The sequence below is a fragment of the Podarcis vaucheri genome (genome assembly GCF_965113315.1).
Source record: "Podarcis vaucheri genome assembly, chromosome: 3".
Taxonomy (NCBI): Eukaryota; Metazoa; Chordata; class Lepidosauria; order Squamata; family Lacertidae; genus Podarcis; species Podarcis vaucheri.
Genome location: NC_138761.1, coordinates 88365727 through 88387006, shown reverse-complemented (window position 1 = coordinate 88387006; position 21280 = coordinate 88365727). Strand labels below are relative to the sequence as shown.

The following is a 21280-nucleotide window of genomic DNA, read 5'->3' as shown; positions in this document are numbered from 1 at the left end:
GAATTATTGACAACATCCACCATTTAATCCAAAGTGGATACTTAAATGCTCATATAGCTCTAAATGATCTTTCTTCCAGATGGTGAATTAATGTAATTTTTGCAGGAAGTGAAGTTGCACAAATACAAGTATTTTGAATACTTACTGATTTAATGTTTCTGTTCCCCCCAGAGCACAGATGTTGCTTATCATTTTAGTGCCACTTGCTTTCCTGTTACCGAAAAACAAGCTATAGTATTAGGAAACCTTGAAGGAGGAGGAAGGAGGACTTGGGGCCAAGAATCATGATTCTCCTATAGAGTAACATGTATAACTTTTTTTTTCTGTGCCAATCTCAGCCACCTAAGCTGATACTACAGTGATGATATATTCATTCATTGTATTGTATTTATGTTTTTATTCTTCTAAAAACTATAATCTGCCAGACTAGCTGGAAATAAATTCCTGTGACCTATAGTATATTACATAATAATATAAATTATTTTACCACCAATACTACTACTGCTAACAATAATATTGTTGACATTAATTGAATAGAAATGTCATTAATTGATGAATTTAAAGATAAGTGTGCTTTATGGTGTCTTTAAATGTCATAATGTTTATATTATCAGAGCGAATTGTTTGTTGGATTGTCATGTTTCAAAATGAAATTGTATTTTATTGTTATTGTAAGGTTGTATTGATTTGCATTTTTGATGTTCTGTTGTGAGCTGCTTTGAACATATTTATGTAGAAAGGGGAAACACAAATTTTAGTAATAGTACTACTACATCTTATCACATTTCACATTGCATTTATAACCCTTGTTTCTTATCTGATCCCCAAATGTGAGAAGTCTATTCTCTGGTTCAAGATGTCTTTTAGTATGATGAGAAGACTATTCCTGTTAAACAGGCATGCTTTTGAATCTCTCCCACATTCTGGATGCTTCATGAAATGTCTTCTCTCCTCTAAATAACTGAAAATTTAGTGTGGGGTGCATTGGTTCCCCTTTGTTTCCATAAGCTAGTGTGTTGAAAGAAAGAAAAAAGTTACAAAAGTGAAAGGGGATGAGTTAGTTTTTCAGTGTTGCAAAATTCCCATATGCATTTCATAATTTATGTCAAGTAATTCATACAACCTGCTACAGCTCTTTGGTTCTTCTTTGATGTTTCACTGCTCTGGTTGCAATTTTAAAGAAGCCTCAAGGCTTTATTTTGCTGGCACATGCATTAATGTATTGCTGAAGTAATTGTACATTTATTTATTTATTTATTTATTTATTTATTTATTTTTATTATTATTATTTTGCTTAATCCATAGGGTTTGAAAGGTGATCCCGGTGATCCTGGAGTGGCTGGTATAAAGGGAGAAAAGGTATTCATTCGTGCGTGGATACGCAAATGACTAAATCCTGATGATTTGCCAGAATATCCAGACAAGGCTTGTTTAATGAGGAAAATGGTCAAAAATCACTTTAGAACAATCACTGTTCATAAATTTAATATGCATATAATTACACTGTTCTGGTTTTTGATGCAATTATTTCTGTATCACTAAGAGATTATTGAAAAACAAATAAACCTGTAATGGTTGCTCATTTGCTGTGCAGGATTCCTGGTAATACAGACATTGTAGGGGAGCACAAACTGCAATTTGTATTTCTTTGGAAAAATGCAGCCCCTCCATTTCTCTCCTTGCTTCTACTCATCTTCCCTGCAAGCAAGCAAATGCGTTGCAATGACAAGTATTATGTGTGCTAAGCCAAGCGCGTCTGCCTCACCTTTACATTACAGCATTTTATAAATAGTTTAATTATTTTGTAATTATCCCTCTTTAGGTATTGATCTGCCCTATTCATATTGCTGAGCCCGTTCACCTCCAGCACACAGGAGTTGGGAATGGGTCACACCTGATCGGATCTAGTATTCATTTGTGTTCTGCTGATTGGATCTTGTATCCGCTTGTGTTCTGCATAGTAATGTGACACATCTGCACCACTCTCAGTTGTTTGGTCCTTTGCTCTCAGTTTGTAAAAACAACTCCCCCCCCCCTTTCTTCTCTCTATACATCAATGAATGCTTTGGTCATCTGACAAAATGGGCTCTGGTCCACAAAAGCTTATGCAATCCATTTATCTTCCCTCCCTCCATAAGAGTGATGGGCGCCAACAAGGTGATCCCTTACCCTCCACACACACATACATTACATGGATCTCCCCCTGCTTCTTTTTGTTCTTTGGGGGATGTATACCTCCCTCTCCAGAGGGAGGTCATGCCTGTTAAAATGCACCAGAGTGCTTTAAATGTACAATGTGTGATGTCGCCGGGGCATTCTGCTTTTGTTCATGCTACCTTTTTTCCTGTGGTAGCAACACATTTTGGTACATATTCTTCCCCGTCGGTTAGCTCCTGATCCTCCAATGAACCTCTCTCTGGTCCTCAGCTCTTCATGCTGCTCCACTGATGCTCTGAGCTGACTGAATGGCATCGGTGCCTCCTTACCTGGCCTTTGCTCTGTCCCCCAGGCTGCCACCGCGGCATTGACTGATTTGAACCAGGGCCAGGCGGGAGCCCTGTATCTTCGGTGGCTAACCCAGGAGACAGAGCAATGGCCATGCAGCTATGGCATGGCTCTGGAGGTTGGGGAGCCCACGCCGGGTTACAAAAGCTGCCCACTGATGCGACTGGTGAGCGGTCATTTTGGTACATAATCTTTCAGTATAGAGAGACACCTCTGACCAGACACTGTCTGATAAGCAAAACAAAAGAGCTGGTGTCATGTAATGATTATGGAGTGTTGGAACTAATACGAAGCAGATCTAGTTCAAAACCTCACCCACTTGGGTGACCTTGGTCAGCAATCATCTTTTATCCTAACATACCTAAAAGAAATGGGGGAGAACTATGTAAGTTGAAGGAGCAGCTGAAGCTTTAAGCTTTGGGTTTCTTTCCTTTCAAATATGGAATCCTGTACTCATCTTTCAGGTGTTTGTGTGTGTGTTCCTGTTTTTTAAAGATCAATAAAATACTTTTTTAAAAGTGTGATTAAGTTTTTTTTAGAGTGAGAAGATCACTGACTTTTGGTTTTTGCCTAATTTTATAGGGCGATATGGGACCTCCAGGACCAGCTGCCCTTAGTGTAAGTACGCTAGACAAGAGACAAGAAGAGATTGTTCTGATGCATGTCGATGTTTATTTTTTGGGTTGCCTAATGCTGCACTTGTCAGTAGATTGTTAATAAGATAGTTAAATGAGCTGCTCACTTCTTTTTCTGAAATAAAATATGCATCCAGTGATTTGTAACATACTATTGCAATTATAGCATTTTCAATCCTGAAATAGTGTAAAGAAAAACAGATATATTTAGTTGTGCACACTGTGTTTTCCTACCCATTTAAGAGCATACATTGCTTGTATTCTGAATGTGTGAAACAAAGCCATGCAAGCATTTTTTTTAACAATTTCTGCCATTTTGTTCATCACCTTTCATATCTGACAATGGCTTCAGTGGGACAACTGAAGGATTGTAGGTAGCAGTGAGGAATTTCTGGTTTTCTCTGTGTTTTGGAGTGAAACCTACCCTTTTTGCTCACCCCAGACTCATTTATGGAACATAGATCTGTGGATTAAGCCATATAATCTATTAACCAACAAGGTGACCTGCAGACTTCCTCTTCCTTCCAACAACATTTTATAGGTGTTCAAAGCAGCTAAGACTTCCTCGGCAGCCACACAGGGAGGAAATGTCTTATAATACGCTCCTACAAAGTGGATGTTGAGGGACACGGGTGGCGCTGTGGGTAAAACCTCAGCGCCTAGGACTTGCCGATCGCATGGTCAGCGGTTCGAATCCCCGCGGTGGGGTGTGCTCCCGCTGCTCGGTCCCAGCGCCTGCCAACCTAGCAGTTCGAAAGCAGCCCTGGGTGCAAGTAGATAAATAGGGACCGCTTACTAGCGGGAAAGTAAACGGCGTTTCCGTGTGCTGCGCTGGCTCGCCAGAGCAGCTTCGTCACGCTGGCCATGTGACCCGGAAGTGTTTGCGGACAGCGCTGGCTCCCAGCCTCTAGAGTGAGATGAGCGCACAACCCTAGAGTCTGGCAAGACTGGTAGGGGTACCTTTACCTTTTACAATGTGGATGTATGTCGTAATGTGCAGTCCCTTCCTGGGGAACTGTACAAAGGAAAAGATTGCTGACTTGATGTACCTATGGAGCCAATTGTCTTTCTTTTAATACAATGTGTTTGTAAGGCTATCGGGGACATGTATAGGAAAAGAAGGATTGATAAGCTGTACCACTTTCTCCCTAGTGGAAACTGATGCAAATAGCACCATATTTTCTTCCTACGGCAGCTGGGATTTGTAATCTTAGTCCCATGGAGAATAGGCACTTTGCCAGGAATCTGGAGCATCTTGGACCCCCCTCCCCCACTACCACATGTGAGTCACTGGGCCCTCAGGGTGTAAGGGAAGGGGGCAGCAGAGGTGTCAAAGATGGGCATTCAAACATTCCCTGCTCAGTTTGAACTTGCTTGCAAGGACTCAATTAGGGATTCTCATTTCTGGTACAGCCTATTAGATTCCTCATGGCATATCTAATTAAGCTTCAGTTTGTTCATCCACACCCATATCCAATTCAGAACTGCCCCGAAACACTGTTTTAGAACTCCAACTGCCTCTGTAGGATAGCATGTTGGAAATGAAGAGAGCTGTGTGTCATCCATATACTAGTGGGCAGGGGGGTGATTGTTACAACTACATTTAGAATATCCAGCAGGAAAAAAAATTATCCAATGTCACTAGGGATGGAAGGATCTGTCAATTTCAGATCTCCCAGTTTCTCATTTTTCTCTTCTTACATTCAGTTCTCCACGTCTCTGCAGTTTCTGTATAATAATAATAATAATAAATTTTATTTATATCTCGCCTTCCCCAGCCGAAGCCGGGCTCAGGGCGGCTAACAACAATAAAACAGTACAAATGTACAACACAACACAACACTCTAAAATCATTCATTATAAAATTAATTTTAACACATTATTGTCAGCGGTTTTGACAAACGCACATGTTTTTGGCAAGCAATTTATCCTCGTAAATGCATTTTTGTATATTATTTTCACAAATATATTCATTTTATACACGTTTTCTCCCAACATCCTTTTTTATGAACATTGGTTGGAGAACTGCATTGCAGAAATTCTGATAAGTGGGATTTTTGAAGGATGGCTGTGCTCCACGTTTTGTTTCAGAATGTTTGATAAATTAAGCTTTAAATGTGAATGTAATCAAATTTGTCTCCTGTCCCTGCACTTGCAGTTGCCAGTTTGAATGAGCTTAGTTCAACCTTCACTTATAATCACAGCCAGGAAACTTTCATACGGAGTTCCTTTTTAATGCTTAAGAAGCAGCATGTTACCTATACAGGATTTAGTTTAACACCCCAGTCACACATGTGACTACACATTCTGTCAGCATCACTATATTACCAAGGTTTTTGCATAACTGCCATATAAAATCACCTGGGATTTCCGAATCAAGCCTACTATATATTTAAGAAAAATGTGGATTTAGACCTCTTAATTATTTGGGGGTGTCAAGGGGAAAAAAATAAGTTGAATTTATTTCTAATGAAATGTATTTTGAACTGGGCTACCTGAGATGCTGAATAATATTTACCTTTTATAATACATTATTTATACATTATAGTATGTTTTAAAAGCATTAATTTACAACTTGAATTTTTAACCTCCTCATATGAGCTAGATTACAGGGACGCGGGTGGCGCTGTGGGTAAAAGCCTCAGCGCCTAGGGCTTGCCAATCGAAAGGTCGGCGGTTCGAATCCCCGCGGCGGGGTGCGCTCCCGCTGCTCGGTCCCAGCGCCTGCCAACCTAGCAGTTCGAAAGCACCCCCGGGTGCAAGTAGATAAATAGGTACCGCTTACCAGCGGGAAGGTAAATGGCGTTCCGTATGCTGCGCTGGCTCGCCAGATGCAGCTTTGTCACGCTGGCCACGTGACCCGGAAGTGTCTCCGGACAGCGCTGGCCCCCGGCCTCTTGAGTGAGATGGGCGCACAAACCCCAGAGTCTGTCAAGACTGGCCCGTTCGGGCAGGGGTACCTTTACCTTTACCTTTAACATCACAGTTCTAGGCATGTCTGCTTGGGTGTAAGCCCCATTAAATCAAATGGAATGGCAGCCTAGTTTACTGAGGACCCACATAAGTAATCGTTTTCACATCTAAGATTCTTAATGTGTATCACTAGGCCCATCCAGTGACTGAACACCAGAGATGACAGCATTAGCTTCATAGTTTTGTCAAGGTGCTGAATAAGGCGAAAGAAGTCAGAGACTTTTATCCGAAATGACACAGTTGGCTAAGCTCCCCTCTCCTTTCTGGCATCGAGAGCTTAAGCCTGTGCATGTCATGTCACAAGAGTGACAGGTGAAGGAAGGTGGTATAGTGATCTCTCTTGTAAAGTATATGAAAGCTATTCCTCTTGACATTTGATCCGTAGCTTTTAGTTCCCCAGGAAAATGAGCGTCCGTCTCTACGTTCCTGTGGGCCTATCCCTTTGCAGAGTTATAAAATACTCATCCAGATGGCACCAAATGTTTACACAGAAGCCAAGGGTTAAGTCAGTCACAAGCAGAAGTACCTAAGATTTGCTTACTAAACAGATACTTGGAATGCTGGCTCCGTACTCCTTGGGGCCTTGTCAAATGAAGCATCAGATAACATGTTCAGCGCAAAGCAAACAGAATGAGGAAGCTGGTCACTCAGGCCTGGACACGTTCAGTGGTCACTCTCAGATACAAATTCAGCAAACAAGTGACATACAGAGTACACATTGTATAAAGCTCTAAAGCTGCAGATTATAGTGGTACCTCAGGTTAAGTACTTAATTTGTTCCGGAGGTCCATACTTAACCTGAAACTGTTCTTAACCTGAAGCACCACTTTAGCTGATGGGGCCTCCCGCTGCCACTGCGCCACCAGAGCCCGATTTCTGTTCTCATCCTGAAGCATAGTTCTTAACCTGAAGCACTATTTCTGGGTTAGCGGAGTCTGTAACCTGAAGTGTGTGTAACCTGAAGCGTATGTAACCTGAGGTACCATTGTATACTGTTGTGGACAACAGTGGCTACCATTTTGCAACCAAAATGATCATGGGGCTGGAACAATTCCCTATAAACATGGTTGCAACATTTGGGGCTTTTAACTTAGAACAAAAGATGAGTAAACGGGGACGTGATAGAAGTGTATAAGGATCTTTCTGCACATAGCAGAATAGTTACCAGTATAGTTGCTGTTTGATCCAATAATTTAAAGAACAGAGTTGTAGCTGATTGTCTGCAACTTTGGTCACATGCTTCCAATATTGGAGAATAAGAGCAGAGTTTTCCTTCCCGCACCCAGGGCAGGTTGTGCAGTACTGTGCTCTTGGATTTTTAATCTTGTTTAATTTTATTTGCATGCAGTGGGAGTATCTTGTCAAGGTAAACCTGTCAAGAGAATCAGAATATGTTGCTGTCATTTTAGGCTATTTTTATCTCCCTTGCACAGTTATTCAGGGAAGCTTGAGTAAATATGGTTTTTTTGGCCCCTGAGGAGATTTATGTTTTGGAAAACAACAACCTTGCAGACTCTGCAATTGACACAAAAATGATATTATATTTCTCATTAGGATAATGATGTAAAATTATTTAGTTTCTTTCCATTCCTAATGCACTTCATTGCAATGTAGCAATGCAACCCCCTTCAAGACTTTAAATGATATAGTTAGGATGTTTCGCATAGTAAGCTCTTGTGTGTTAATAGTGCAGTCTTTGAAACTGAAAGACCATGAAACCCGCCCCACCCTTAGAATAAAATAGATGTAAGTACAAGCACAAAGAAAAAAATGAGAATACTTAAAAGTTTAACTATTGATATCTTCCTGTTCTCTTATTTTCCTAAATGCATGGACTACTTCCTTCCTTTCATTTTCTTTCAATATCACCATAACACAGCCACATTACCTATGAGAAATGCAGATCTCCTTTATTTGTTTGTTTGTTTGTTTGTTTGTTTATTATTTACTATTCACATTTCATTCTAAGGCCCAAACAATTTAAAATACAACATAAAAAGTTTTTAAAACTTACAAAAAACGCAGTCACAAAAATAGGGTGGATTCTGAAAATTTACATCTCAGGTGTCAAAGGACTGAGATGGTTTAATAGTTTGTGATTGTCCGACTGTGACCTGATCTACATATATAGGCAAATAAGGAAGCTCTGACACACCCTTGAACGCTAGGTTGTAGTAAACTTTTGTTGAACTCAGAGTAGACCCATAGAAATCACTGAGGAAGACTTAATTTTGATCCATGAATTTCAGTGGGTCTGCTCTAACTTATTTAGGTACAACCCTTCATATTCACCCTCAAACACTTAGTAGAACAATGAAAAGTAGAAAATCTGTTTGTTAGATTTGGTATAATATATTTTGTTTTCATTATACATAACACTTACAATGCATGCTGACTTTATCCAGTACTTTATTCCTCTGAACATGTTATACATACATTATCACATTATAAATATGTCATTTAATTTTAGCTTTCAGCTGTATAATAACTAATAGTAGCAATTTTGGCCACAGTGGTTCAGAAAAGCCTTCATGACCTCAGCTTATTAACATTTCACATAAATGCAACAAAAGAAATACCTTGTGATTAATTAATAAGGTATGAAGAATATTCTTGGGTCTTTTGAGTCTGGCAGGAAGAATGGTTGTTTTTTTTAAAGGGGCAAGAGGGAACTCCTTGAAGTGATTAAATTTTATATGAAATGATTCACAGTATTAATTTAATCAAGCAATACCTTCCCTTTGAGGCATGTAATCTAGCAGTTTTAGTATCTCCCATATTCTTTTCAATTTTTATCACCTTCACCACTGAACATAATTTTCTTTATTCCTGTTCTAGAACATGGGAATAAATTCTAAAATTCAGAGAACAATAGCTGAGTTTAAATCAAGTCCCATGAAAATCATGGGGCGAGCTAGGCATGATTACTTTCTCATTCCATTGCAAAGGGATTTTATAAAACTATTGTATGAGTTTTAGGTGGAGACCCAAAGACATAGATTCAGGTTGCATGTCATAGTAAACCATAGTTAATGGCTTACCTTGAATGTGCTCCCCTGTCCACCACTAGCTTCGGAAGGAATGAAATTGCAACCCCTGGTTTAGTGTTGTGTCTTCACTAGGGTTTGTGGTTTGTTCCACTCCCAAGATACCTTGATTTATAGCCAAGGTTTTGTTCTTGGGCTTACCGGTAGTGTTGTGTTAGAATAAAGCAAACTATGATTCTTGATTCAGATGTGACCCCAGGGATTTCTGCTGCTTGGTGTCCAAATTCACTTATCAATCTCAACTCTCACTTCACTCATTGGCTAAAAACTCTGGCAGATGGGAACAGACAGGCTAGGTTATTTCAGATAAATCGCTTAAAAGAGTACCTGCACATTTTGCTTCATAACTTCCTACAAGGGCTAGAGGTTTGATTTTATTTTTTTAGATGAATCAGAGTCTGGGGTCCCTGCTGGGGGTTACTGATGAAGGCTTCGGTGGGTGTCATAAAAAACAAAGCTTACACTGTTCCCATTTGAGTAAACATTATGAATTTAGGCTTTGCATAGGCATAGGGGTTTTTTCAGACAGTAAACTGAACAGGCATAGTGAGTGGGGCTTTCTGTTGTTCCTACTCCTCATGTCCATTCAGTGTACTGACACACTAAATGTCTGAAAATGCCAAGAGAGACAACTGAAAGCCGTTTTGCCACTTGAATTCTGGGGAAAGATTGTTCTGAGCCGGCTGATGCGGAAGTTCCTAGGAGTACAAAGGAACTCTCTCTAGGGATCTGATGTGAAGTTGGCCATTTTACTGCCTCCTGTAGGAGCTTCTGCTTGCCTCCATTATTTACTGCTTGCATATTTGAACACACTACAAATATCTAATGCTAAGTTATTCAGAGGAAACAAAATCTTTTATCTCTGCCCTTTGACGTCTCACCATTTGGGAAAGAGGAGAGTGTATAAGAATAATGTCACTGTCTAGAAAACAAAATTTTAAAATTCCTTCCAGTAGCACCTTAAAAAGGTAAAGGGACCCCTGACCATTAGGTCCTGTCGTGACCAACTCTGGGGTTGCGGTGCTCATCTCGCTTTATTGGCCGAGGGAGCCGGCGTACAGCATGTGGCCAGCATGACTAAGCCGCTTCTGGCGAACCAGAGCAGCACACAGAAATGCCGTTTACCTTCCTGCCGGAGCAGTACCTATTTATCTACTTGCACTTTGACATGCTTTCGAACTGCTAGGTTGGCAGGAGCTGGGACTGAGCAACGGGAGCTCACCCCATCATGGGGATTCGAACCGCCGACCTTCTAATCGGCAAGTCCTAGGCTCTGTGGTTTAGCCCACAGCGCCACCTGCATCCCAGACATTCTTCAGATATCTGAAGAAGTGTGGATGCACACGAAATGTCATACCAATAACAAACTTAGTTGGTCTCTAAGGTGCTACTGGAAGGATTTTTTTATTTTGTTTTAACTACGGCAGACCAACATGGCTACCTACCTGTCTAGAAAACAGTGTGTGAAGCGATCAGACATTGAGGCTGCCATTTATTAGTAAAATAAGTTCATCATCATCCTTTGCAACATTTACAGTATTCCCTAGTGCATTGTCTTTCTAGATCGCATAAGCGATGCTGTATCAGAACTGCAGCAATTTTGACCCAGCAGGCTTTTCCATTGCATGTGCAGCTTTCTACGTACCCTTTTACACATTTAACACTTTTCAGCTCTACCCATAAGTAGATATGACCAATATATAGATATTGGGCAAGAAGAGGTGGTTGATTAAACGTTAGTGAAGTCTTTCTCACTAAGATTTTGAATTCCATAGTACAACTAAGTAATATTAATGAGAAACGTTCTAAACTATTTGTATTTACAGGGTGTGCCAGGAATAGAAGGTCCTCAAGGGCCACCTGGGAAAGAAGGCCAGAGGGTGAGTAGATTCGTGAACAACTGGTTTGTGCTTGCTTACGCAACAGGCTGTTCCTGAGCAGGAACTAAGATGCTTGTGTTGCAACAGCTGAATGAGAAGCCATATTTTGCTTTGTTGAACTTTGTAATGGCGACTGCAGAAATCTGTTGGGGTCAATCTGGTTATATTTTCTGTGAAGTATTGCCCTGAACCTTTCAAGCAGCATAGTATGGCACCTCCTCCTGGTGAGATGTTGCTCAGACGCTGACATTCTGTTTTCCCCATGCTTTGAAAAATAAAATCCCTTCACTTTACATGATATTTGCCACCAAGGTCTTCCTTGTTGAGGGAGCTTTCTGCTAACTGCCATTCCATCTCCCCTTTTCTAAAATAAAACCTTTTTGGGTTTCAGGAAACGGAAGGAGCTTGATATGGAGAGGCCCATCTAAGTCGAGCATGGGTACTTATAACTTGAGTACCTCCGCTCCAAATAATTGTTGATGGGGTTCCATTTTGAATTCCCATGGGCAAGTCAGGAGCTCTTTGCATACATTCAGTCCAGAATTAGCCCCTGAAAGGGGCTCAGATCACAACCTTATTCATTCTCTCATGGAAACCTAGTGAACTGTTGTATGGAAGGGGTTGGGGACTCTCTAGCAGCGAATTGACACTGACCTCTCTGAAGTGCAATTTCCAGGCTTCTCTGGGGGGAAACTATAAGTATAAGAGTCATATAAGTTTATGGTGCAGATATGCTCAAACCATGTGGGACATGCTGTGCCAGCTGTTCTTAATACATTCAGAGGCATATCATACACACATAACCATATGGTGCACATGTAAGCTAAGAATTCTGTTTAGCAACTATCTGTGGGTCTGGTTATTATGTGTAATATGGAGAAGTTTGAAGAAAGATGAGGTAGCATTTGCAGGTGAACACAACAAGATAACCTGTAATGAAAAGAAGCCATCAATAAATTAAACAGGGTTTTACAAAATGCAAAATCTAAATATAAGCTAAACAAATGTCACTTTCCAAAAAAAAATTCCTGCTCGGATGTCAGGGTCAAGGAAGAGTCTCTAATAATTTTCTGGTTATGATTGGAATAATTTTCTCTGTCCCATCTGGTCTGGTCTAAATGTGTAGAACTAAAAGACTGTGGGAGTAAAGAGTGTACATTTTCTTAGAGAACCTTTTGGCCTCCTCACACTTTTGACACATTTATCTTAAAATAAAATACAAAATAAAGAAATGTGGGTGATTAAACCTCAGTGATTTGCAAACAAAATTACGGTTAGAAGAATAATAAATCATTTAATGTTTTATATAAAGATCAAGAGGCTTTCTGCTAGTAAGAACTTCTTCAACAGTAAATGAAATGATATCATTAAATATAAAAGGAACTGAAATAGTAGAGAATGAGAAAACAAGCAGAGTGTGACAAATATTCATGTTGGGCAGCTTAGCAAAGGTAACCCCTACCTCTTTATATAGCTGCCTTCCTCTACTTGGTGCCCTCCAGTTGGTGGACTAAACTGCCATTATCCTGGACCATTGGCCATGCTGACTAGGTCTGATGGGAGCTGTAGTCCAAAAGAAGGCCTTCAGGTTGGGGAAGGCTTCTCTACATTTTTGTGTGTTTCAGAACTATTGAGCTCTGAGTATACGGAAACAGGTTTATTTAGGTATCTTCTTTGAGCATTAGGAGAAGAATTTGACATGGGAGTTTCTTCAAGCAAGGTACCTCCATGTGCTCTCTGTGGGTGCATGAAAAGAATGTAAAATGCAGGTGCCTGAGCATTTGAATTAGCTCTTGGAAATACCACTGAGAACCAGATACTAACATTAGTCACCCAAATACGGACTTTCAAAGCCTGCATTTGATACTAATGCAAGTGAATCTGTCCTTGGTCTACAACAGTTGCTTATATTAAATTAGGACGTTGATCCATATGTTCCTTAATTCCTATTGTTATGTTACATTTATGGCATTCATTCGATTTCAGATTCCATAGCTGGCCCTAGCAAAAATTATAGGAAGAGTATCAGTACATTGCCTCAGAAATATATAAATAGCTTGTTCTTAAATAACCCATTCAAATGTTCAATCACTGGTGTACAGGACTTGTCAATTGATGGTACTACATAGCATTTTGTGTGGGATCCAGCCTGCTATTTCTTTTTCCCATTTGTGTCTCCATTAATGAGCACTGACATTTCGTAAAACTTTTCATTAACCAAAGCCATACCTCATTATTATTTGGGATGTGGAAGAGGAGAGTTAAAGAAAATTGTTCAATGTAAATTCCCTACCAGATTATTAAGAACTTTTGGTTTCCTTGGTATAATGCTGATGGGTGATGATTCTGATTTAAATAATAATAATTTTAAAAAAAGTCAGTGAAGGAAGCTTATAATTGCATAGCTCTTTTCAATTTTCTGAGTTATCTATTGATTAAAGACTGTTAGGTGCATTGATCATTACCCTGAGAGTTGTAAAATGTCTTAAAAGATGCTAAAATGAGAGGTCAAAGTTTAGCTCTGCATTAGGTAACAGGGATCTTAAATCTGGTCACATAGTTTATGCCTGTCAATCACAGGCACAGCCTCCCTTCCCCCAAACCAAATTAGCTGGCCTTGCACTAGGAAAGAGTGCTTGCTATAAAACTAGGAGTGAGTTCTTCATTTATAGAACAAGATGGAGAACAGTCATTTGCTTTGTGGTAGCTTTGAAGATGTGCCTTGAAGAAAGATGCTGTAATGACTCCACAAGGCATGTTGTGAAGCTGCAAGTGATCCATTTGCGGCCTCTGCTACAAGAAACATGCTTTGCGAAACCCTCACCCACCAGAAATCATATACATGGAAAAAGATGCCAGAAAGGAGAAAGCCTTTCAGATTTTAGCTAAGAGCACTGCATATATTCTCTTTCACCATTGACTAGATTTTTTCGTTATTATATTTCCTTTATTCTGTAGCATTTAGGTAGCTGATGCTTTTGATATAATACACTTATTCTGGTGCATGCAGACGTTACCATAGAAACAAAGTTACAAAATGCAGAATTTAAGCATTACTGGTTTTGAAGATTGCTACAGATTGAGTAATTTAGAAGTGTTGCCTCCTAGGACTTGTGTCCAGTCCAGTGCTGCCATTATGCAAGTGGAACAGGCTTCCACTTGTGTTACAGGACTCCCTTCCTTTCCTGCCCCCTGTAGTCACCACCCGCTTTATCCTCTGGAATAGCGCTAGGTGTTGTGGATTCTCTATTCACGGCTATTACTCTTCTTAGGCTCTTTCTCCTGAGCTGAGTGGCAAGCTAAGGACTCATTAACACCTGCTACGACAAATACTAAGAGATTTTTCTAGAGTTGGCTCCTTGGGCCACCTCATTTGTGTGTAGGCCAAGACACAGAAAATGGGAGTATATGGGAAAACCCTGCCCAAATCACTGTTCATTGGAGGAAGAGGGGGGCTAGAGACACCCTTAGCCTACATTTTAGAAGCAAAGTAGATGAGAGAGTCCTGACTGGGTCTCCTGGAACTTCTCTTTTTCTTCACATCACTGTGCTGAGATAGGTGATGAATTAGGTGATGAGTTAGATAAGGACCATGGCATGGGGAATAGGGTTAATCCTTTCCAACTGTGCCATTTTTCTTATGCCCCCTGAAGTAATTGTGTGGAAAAGTGGTCTGGAGGGAAGCAGTTAAGATTTCTCCCCAGCACCATGGTCCTGCCTGACCGAGTTTGCAGGGCACATGCTTCTTTTGACAAAAAAAGAAATGAAAAAAGTAAGCATCAGGATCTCCAGTCAAAGAATTTCCCACATGTTTTCTGGTTTGTTCTTTAGCTTGTGTCACAGGGCAAAGCAAGTCTTGCCAGACATTTCATGCTTGCCCAAATCAAAATACAGGCTTGGCTAAGAATGACCAAAAATTGTGAGGGGGAACGAGAAGGCTGCCCATTGTACTCTATTCAGAGCATCTACGTTTAAATACAAATCAACTCAGAAAGCACAAAAACGGCAAAATGGGGCAAATAATGTTTGCATTAACAAGTTAATACACACATACGTGCTCCTCTTCCTGCCATTAGATCCATGTCATTCATTAATATGGTTATACGTGGCTTCGACCTGTAGTGGGTTTTTTGTTCTGAACAAGAACATCATCTGTGCCACTTTCATTTTTGCTATGACATCTCCAGTAAACCACATGAAAGACCATTCCTTTTTATTCGAACTTCAAGCCATGTGAAAGTGTTATTGCAGTGGACCGTCAAACCACATTGCAGCTGTTCATATTCACTTAGACACAGTTGAAATAAAGCTCAGAATGCTCTGGCCCAAATCAAGCAGAAATTCTTAAAACGTTTTCAAGTGCTAGTACTGCTGCAAGCCGAGGAGCTTTACTGAATCCATTTGGTAGAGCCATGTTATTGAAAAGGCCTGCTGTCTCCAACCCTCTTAAGCACTCACCCTGAAAAGCTGTTCCTGGGGGTTGGAGAACCCTCTGGAACAGAATGGGATATGATACAGAGCACTACCATGAGCATGGAGAGGGGGGTCACCCAAAATGTTGTGTTTTATCGTCACATCTGGTTTGGCTCTGAGATAATAAAGTCACACATCTAAAAGGGTTTGCATGTTTGTAGTCCCATGGACTGCAAGAAGATCAAACCTATCTATTCTGAAGGAAATCAGACCTGAGTGCTCACTGGAAGGACAGGTCCTGAAGCTGAAGCTCCAATACTTTGGCCATTTCATGAGAAGAGAAGACTCCCTGGAAAAGACCCTGATGCTGGGAAAGATTGAGGGCACAAGGAGAAGGGGACGACAGAGGACGAGATGATTGGACAGTGTTATAGAAGCTACCAACATAAATTTGACGAAACTCCGGGAAGCAGTGGAAGACAGGAGTGCCTGGCGTGCTCTGGTCCACGGGGTCACAAAGAGTTGGACATGACTAAACAACAACAGCTCTCTCTAATTCATAGAATTGGCAAGCAATCTGCCAGCTTCCAGAAGCTGAAGGAGGGAAAAGGGAGTTTATAATTTTTCCATCGGCAAAATTCAGTTCTTCATTATGATCTGTTTTTCGCCGGAAAGGCAGGGCGTAAGACTTTTGCATTCAGTTTAGGAATTCTACACACACTTAAATCTCATTGACCATATGCAAACATTTTACAATCTGGAAAAACAAAACAAAACAGCAATATGGACAGGAAACTGAATGCTGTAGATAGAAAGATACACATACCCATCTGGATGCAGATTTTGCATGATATGGGATATATTAAGAAGTTGTTTGTTTCCTGGATGGACCTGTGATTCATTGTTTCTGAAGGCTAATGAGGGCTTTTAGTGTATCTTTCCAGCCCTTGCTCATTCATCTGAAATTGAATCAAGGTAGCATAGGGATGAAAGACAACTGCTAGCCCTTCTAGCAAGAGACTGCTGCTGCTATCCTTCCCACCCCAAAATTGCTTCCACTTAATGAGAGAGAAAAAGGCTAATTCACATTTCTTGCTGTTAATGTAAGCTGAATGGGATGTTTCTTCTCCTGGCATATAATCGTGGGTGAGCAAGGAGAGAGAAGGATCATATGGTCTCTTGAGAGAAGGAGGCTGAATGTTTTAAAATAGTGGTTATAACACGAGAGAACAAACCCATTCCTGTTTCACAAATATTCAGAGCTGTCATTTAATGGGCATAGTGCTTTTTAACCACTAAACCACCATATGCACACATTTGCCATAACTCCAGTTAGCTAAGTACTACAGACTCCCTGCTTTTCAAAAGTCAAGCCATGGATCCTCCGCTTTTGGAATTTTTTCATATCTCTAGGGTAGTTTTTGTTATGTGGTGCCAAGGACCCCCTGGGTGGCTTACGCAGACCCCCTGGGATCTGCGGGCCACCCTTTGGGAACTGTCAATGTATACAATTGGATGTTCTGTGAATGATTTTATTTTCATTTATTTATTAAATTTGATGATGCCAAATATTTGCTGAAATCACAGTGATGGAAAAGGGGGGAAACCACCAGAGAGGAATTCAAACAAATAGCCAGCACGTGTAGACACAAAGTCAGAAAAGCAAAAGCACAGAATGAACTCAGGCTGGCTAGAGAGGTTAAAAGCAACAAAAAAGGCTTTTATGGGTATGTTCGTAGCAAAAGGAAGAACAAAGAAACAGTGGGGTCACTCAGAGGAGAAGATGGTGAAATGCAAACAGGGGACACAGAAAGGGCTGAACTCCTCAATGCCTTCTTTGCCTCAGTCTTCTCCGATAAAGAAAACAATGCCCGACCTGAAGAATTTGGAGCAAATGATTCAGCAAAGGAAACACAGCCCAGAATAACTAAGGAGATAGTACAAGAATACTTGGCTAGTTTAGATGTATTCAAGTCTCCAGGGCCAGATGAACTGCATCCAAGAGTATTAAAAGAACTGGCAGATGTGATCTCAGAACCACTGGCAGTCATCTTTGAGAATTCCTGGAGAATAGGCGAAGTCCCGGCAGACTGGAGGAGGGCAAATGTTGTCCCTATTTTCAAAAAGGGGAAAAGAGAGGACCCAAATAATTATCGCCCAGTCAGTCTGACATCAATACCAGGGAAGATTCTGGAGCAGATCATTAAGCAAACAGTCTGTGAGCACCTAGAAAGGAATGCTGTGATCACCAATAGTCAGCATGGATTTCTGAAAAATAAGTCATGTCAGACTAACCTGATCTCGTTTTTTGACAGAATTACAAGCCTGGTAGATGAAGGGAACGCAGTGGATGTAGCCTACCTTGATTTCAGCAAGGCATTTGACAAGGTGCCCCATGATATTCTTGTAAAGAAGCTGGTAAAATGTGGTCTTGACTATGCTACCACTCAGTGGATTTGTAACTGGCTGACTGACCGAACCCAAAGGGTGCTCATCAATGGTTCCTCTTCATCCTGGAGAAGAGTGACTAGTGGGGTGCCACAGGGTTCTGTCTTGGGCCCGGTCTTATTCAACATCTTTATCAACGACTTGGATGATGGACTCAAGGGCATCCTGATCAAATTTGCAGATGACACCAAACTGGGAGGGGTGGCTAACACCCCAGAGGACAGGATCACACTTCAAAACGACCTTGACAGATTAGAGAACTGGGCAAAAATAAACGAGATGAATTTTAACAGGGAGAAATGTAAAGTATTGCACTTGGGCAAAAAAAATGAGAGGCACAAATACAAGATGGGGGACACCTGGCTTGAGAGCAGTACATGTGAAAAGGATCTAGGAGTCTTGGTTGACCACAAACTTGACATGAGCCAACAGTGTGACGCGGCAGCTAAAAAAGCCAATGCAATTCTGGGCTGCATCAATAGGAGTATAGCATCTAGATCAAGGGAAGTAATAGTGCCACTGTATTCTGCTCTGGTCAGACCTCACCTGGAGTACTGTGTCCAGTTCTGGGCACCACAATTCAAGAAGGATACTGACAAACTGGAACGTGTCCAGAGGAGGGCAACCAAAATGGTCAAAGGCCTGGAAACGATGCCTTATGAGGAACGGCTAAGGGAGCTGGGCATGTTTAGCCTGGAGAAGAGGAGGTTAAGGGGTGATATGATAGCCATGTTCAAATATATAAAAGGATGTCACATAGAGGAGGGAGAAAGGTTGTTTTCTGCTGCTCCAGAGAAGCGGACACAGAGCAATGGATCCAAACTACAAGAAAGAAGATTCCACCTAAACATTAGGAAGAACTTCCTGACAGTAAGAGCTGTTCGACAGTGGAATTTGCTGCCAAGGAGTGTGGTGGAGTCTCCTACTTTGGAGGTCTTTAAGCAGAGGCTTGACAACCATATGTCAGGAGTGCTCTGATGGTGTTTCCTGCTTGGCAGGGGGTTGGACTCGATGGCCCTTGTGGTCTCTTCCAACTCTATGATTCTATGATTCTATGATCCATAGGTTGAGAGGAAGAGCAGGGGGCTGGATTCAGTCCTTTCCCTTCCCCTGCCACACACGTGATAGACAGGGCTCTAGATGTTTTAACCAAGGCAATACACAACGTTGCCAGTGTGTGTGTAACTATTTATAAGCAGTTAGGTGCAACTGTAATTGCCATAGGAACAGATTAGGAGAAAACAAATGGGACCTTGCAACAAAACATTTGTTTTCTCCTATTCTGTTTCTGTTGATGGACATTGCCATTCAAATGGTGTGTGTGCACCGCGTCATGTGATCAATTATGCAAGGCGGAGCTTGCCTCCCCCCCCCATATTTTATTCAAGTTGACACCCCTGTATTTGTGTGTCTCTTCCTTCTGCCTCCTTTTCTGGCGATTCCATTTTTCTTTCCAGTCACTTATCAGTTCTCTGTGGTGGTGCCGTTTGGCTACATATGCAGGAAAATGCAACGGCTTAAATTGGAAATAGAGGGAATGATAGTAATGGAGTATGTTTTGGAAGGCTCATGGCTGACTGGCACAAGGTGTTTTGGCATCCTGTTTACTACGATGTCCACTCTAACTTTGTCTATGACATCTTAGAGGGGAAAAGGTTTAAGGGTTTGCGAGGGTATAATGTTTTTTCTGTGGTAATTAGCACCTGAGTCACAGTTGTGCATGTCAGTCAAAGTCCCATTTTCTTTGGCTTAATGCTTTCCCTGCTACTTTGTTTAGACTGCTCCCATTTAAAGTGTCACTCTAAAGTCAATACACACTAAGTGACAGACAGACAGACACAGGAAACTACTTTTAAGGTGGCCATTAGCATTTGATTTTCACGCTATTGTCGCACAAGTTCATTCTAATTGTAATATGTTTTAAAACTGTTTAAGATTTAGAGTATCATATTTCAGGGTCTACATCTCTTTTGTTTCCTTATTTAAATTGTAAGTTTTTGTAAGTTGGACTAGAGAAAACTGGGTTCAGATTCCAAATAATCTGGTTGCATGGAACAGCTTTCCCATTGACTTCTGTGGCAGTATCATGGAAGCTTAGACACGCGGGCGGCCCTATGTCCACATTGTAGCACGCAAGGCTTTTGGATTAGAACCAAAGATTCAAATAACTGCAAGTCAGCATCCTGCTCTCACAGCGGCCAGCTAGATGCCTGTGGGAAGCCCACAAACGGGGCCTGATCAATCTTCCTGCATTTTCCAGCTACTGCTATTCAGAAACATACTTCCTCTGACAGTGGAGGTAGAGCATATCTGGTTAGTAGCCACTGATAGCATTATCTTCCACGAATTGGTTTAATCTTCTTTAAAAGCCACCCAGGGTAGTGGCCTTTGCTCCCTCTTGTGGAAGCAAATTCCATGGTTCAACCATGCTTGTTGGGGGGGGGGGAATGTACTTCCGTCAGTCCTGAATCTTCCAACATTCATCTTCATTGGATGTCCATGAATTGGATGTCCATGTTATAAAAGAGGGAGGGAAACTTTTTTTTTTTTAGGTAGGCACTGGTGACTTCAGGATGGGGCTACTGCAAGTGGGGCTTCCCTTTGTGCTTGATCCAGAAGCTCAGTTAGTGAAGTGTTGCAGCCTAATCAGAGATCTGCATTGGTTGCCCATTCGCAACTGGGACAAGATCATTTTGTTGTTGTTTTTTTAAAAAAATATTTTTTATTGGTTTTTACACATATTTTCCAACATAACATCCTTTTAAACATCATTTCAAAATTTTTGGCTATGACAGCCTAAGACGTCCTTCAACCTCAACTGATGGTTTTCTAAAGTCTTTCTAGTTATGCATTTTGTTACTATAATTATTGCTATAAACTCCAATTTCCAATACATCTGTTCTTAATTCTTTTCACAATAATTAATAAATTACTCCTTACAAAACATCTTTGAACCCTACAAGCGATGTCAATTGATTACAATCTCTTTCCAGATATATTGAAAACTTCTTTCATTCCTTTAGGAAAGTCTGGTCCTGCTGGCTCTGAATTTTCCCTGTTAGTCTTGCCATCTCAGCATAGTTCATCAGTTTCTCTTGCCACTCTTCTTTTGTTGGTATTTCTTCTTGCTTCCATCTTTGGGCTAATAGTATCCGGGACAAGATCACTTTGACTCATGTATGCCTACACAGCTGCTTCAATTTGTGGAGCTAGCACAGTTACAGGTGTCAAATGATACTCTTTCCGCACTTGTAAGAAATATTTTAGTGTGGCAGCACCTGTACTTTGGGGCTTGCTGCCCATTGACATCATGCAAACCTTTGCTGTATTCTTTTCAGGGCCTTCTTAAAACATGGAGAAGTTACATGTGTTTTCTCTC

General features: G+C 41.0%; 1 protein-coding gene across 6 annotated transcripts in view; it reads left to right on the top strand.

Moving 5' to 3' along the window:
- COL19A1 (collagen type XIX alpha 1 chain) overlaps positions 1–21280 on the top strand; it is a 190163-nt gene that overhangs the window by 99784 nt on the left and 69099 nt on the right. For all 6 annotated transcript variants that reach the window (XM_082218263.1, XM_082218259.1, XM_082218261.1 and 3 more), the window contains exons 14-16: positions 1306–1359; positions 3088–3123; positions 10987–11040. In XM_082218263.1, coding sequence (XP_082074389.1) covers positions 1306–1359; positions 3088–3123; positions 10987–11040 — 144 coding nt within the window. The remainder of the gene's footprint in view (positions 1–1305; positions 1360–3087; positions 3124–10986; positions 11041–21280) is intronic.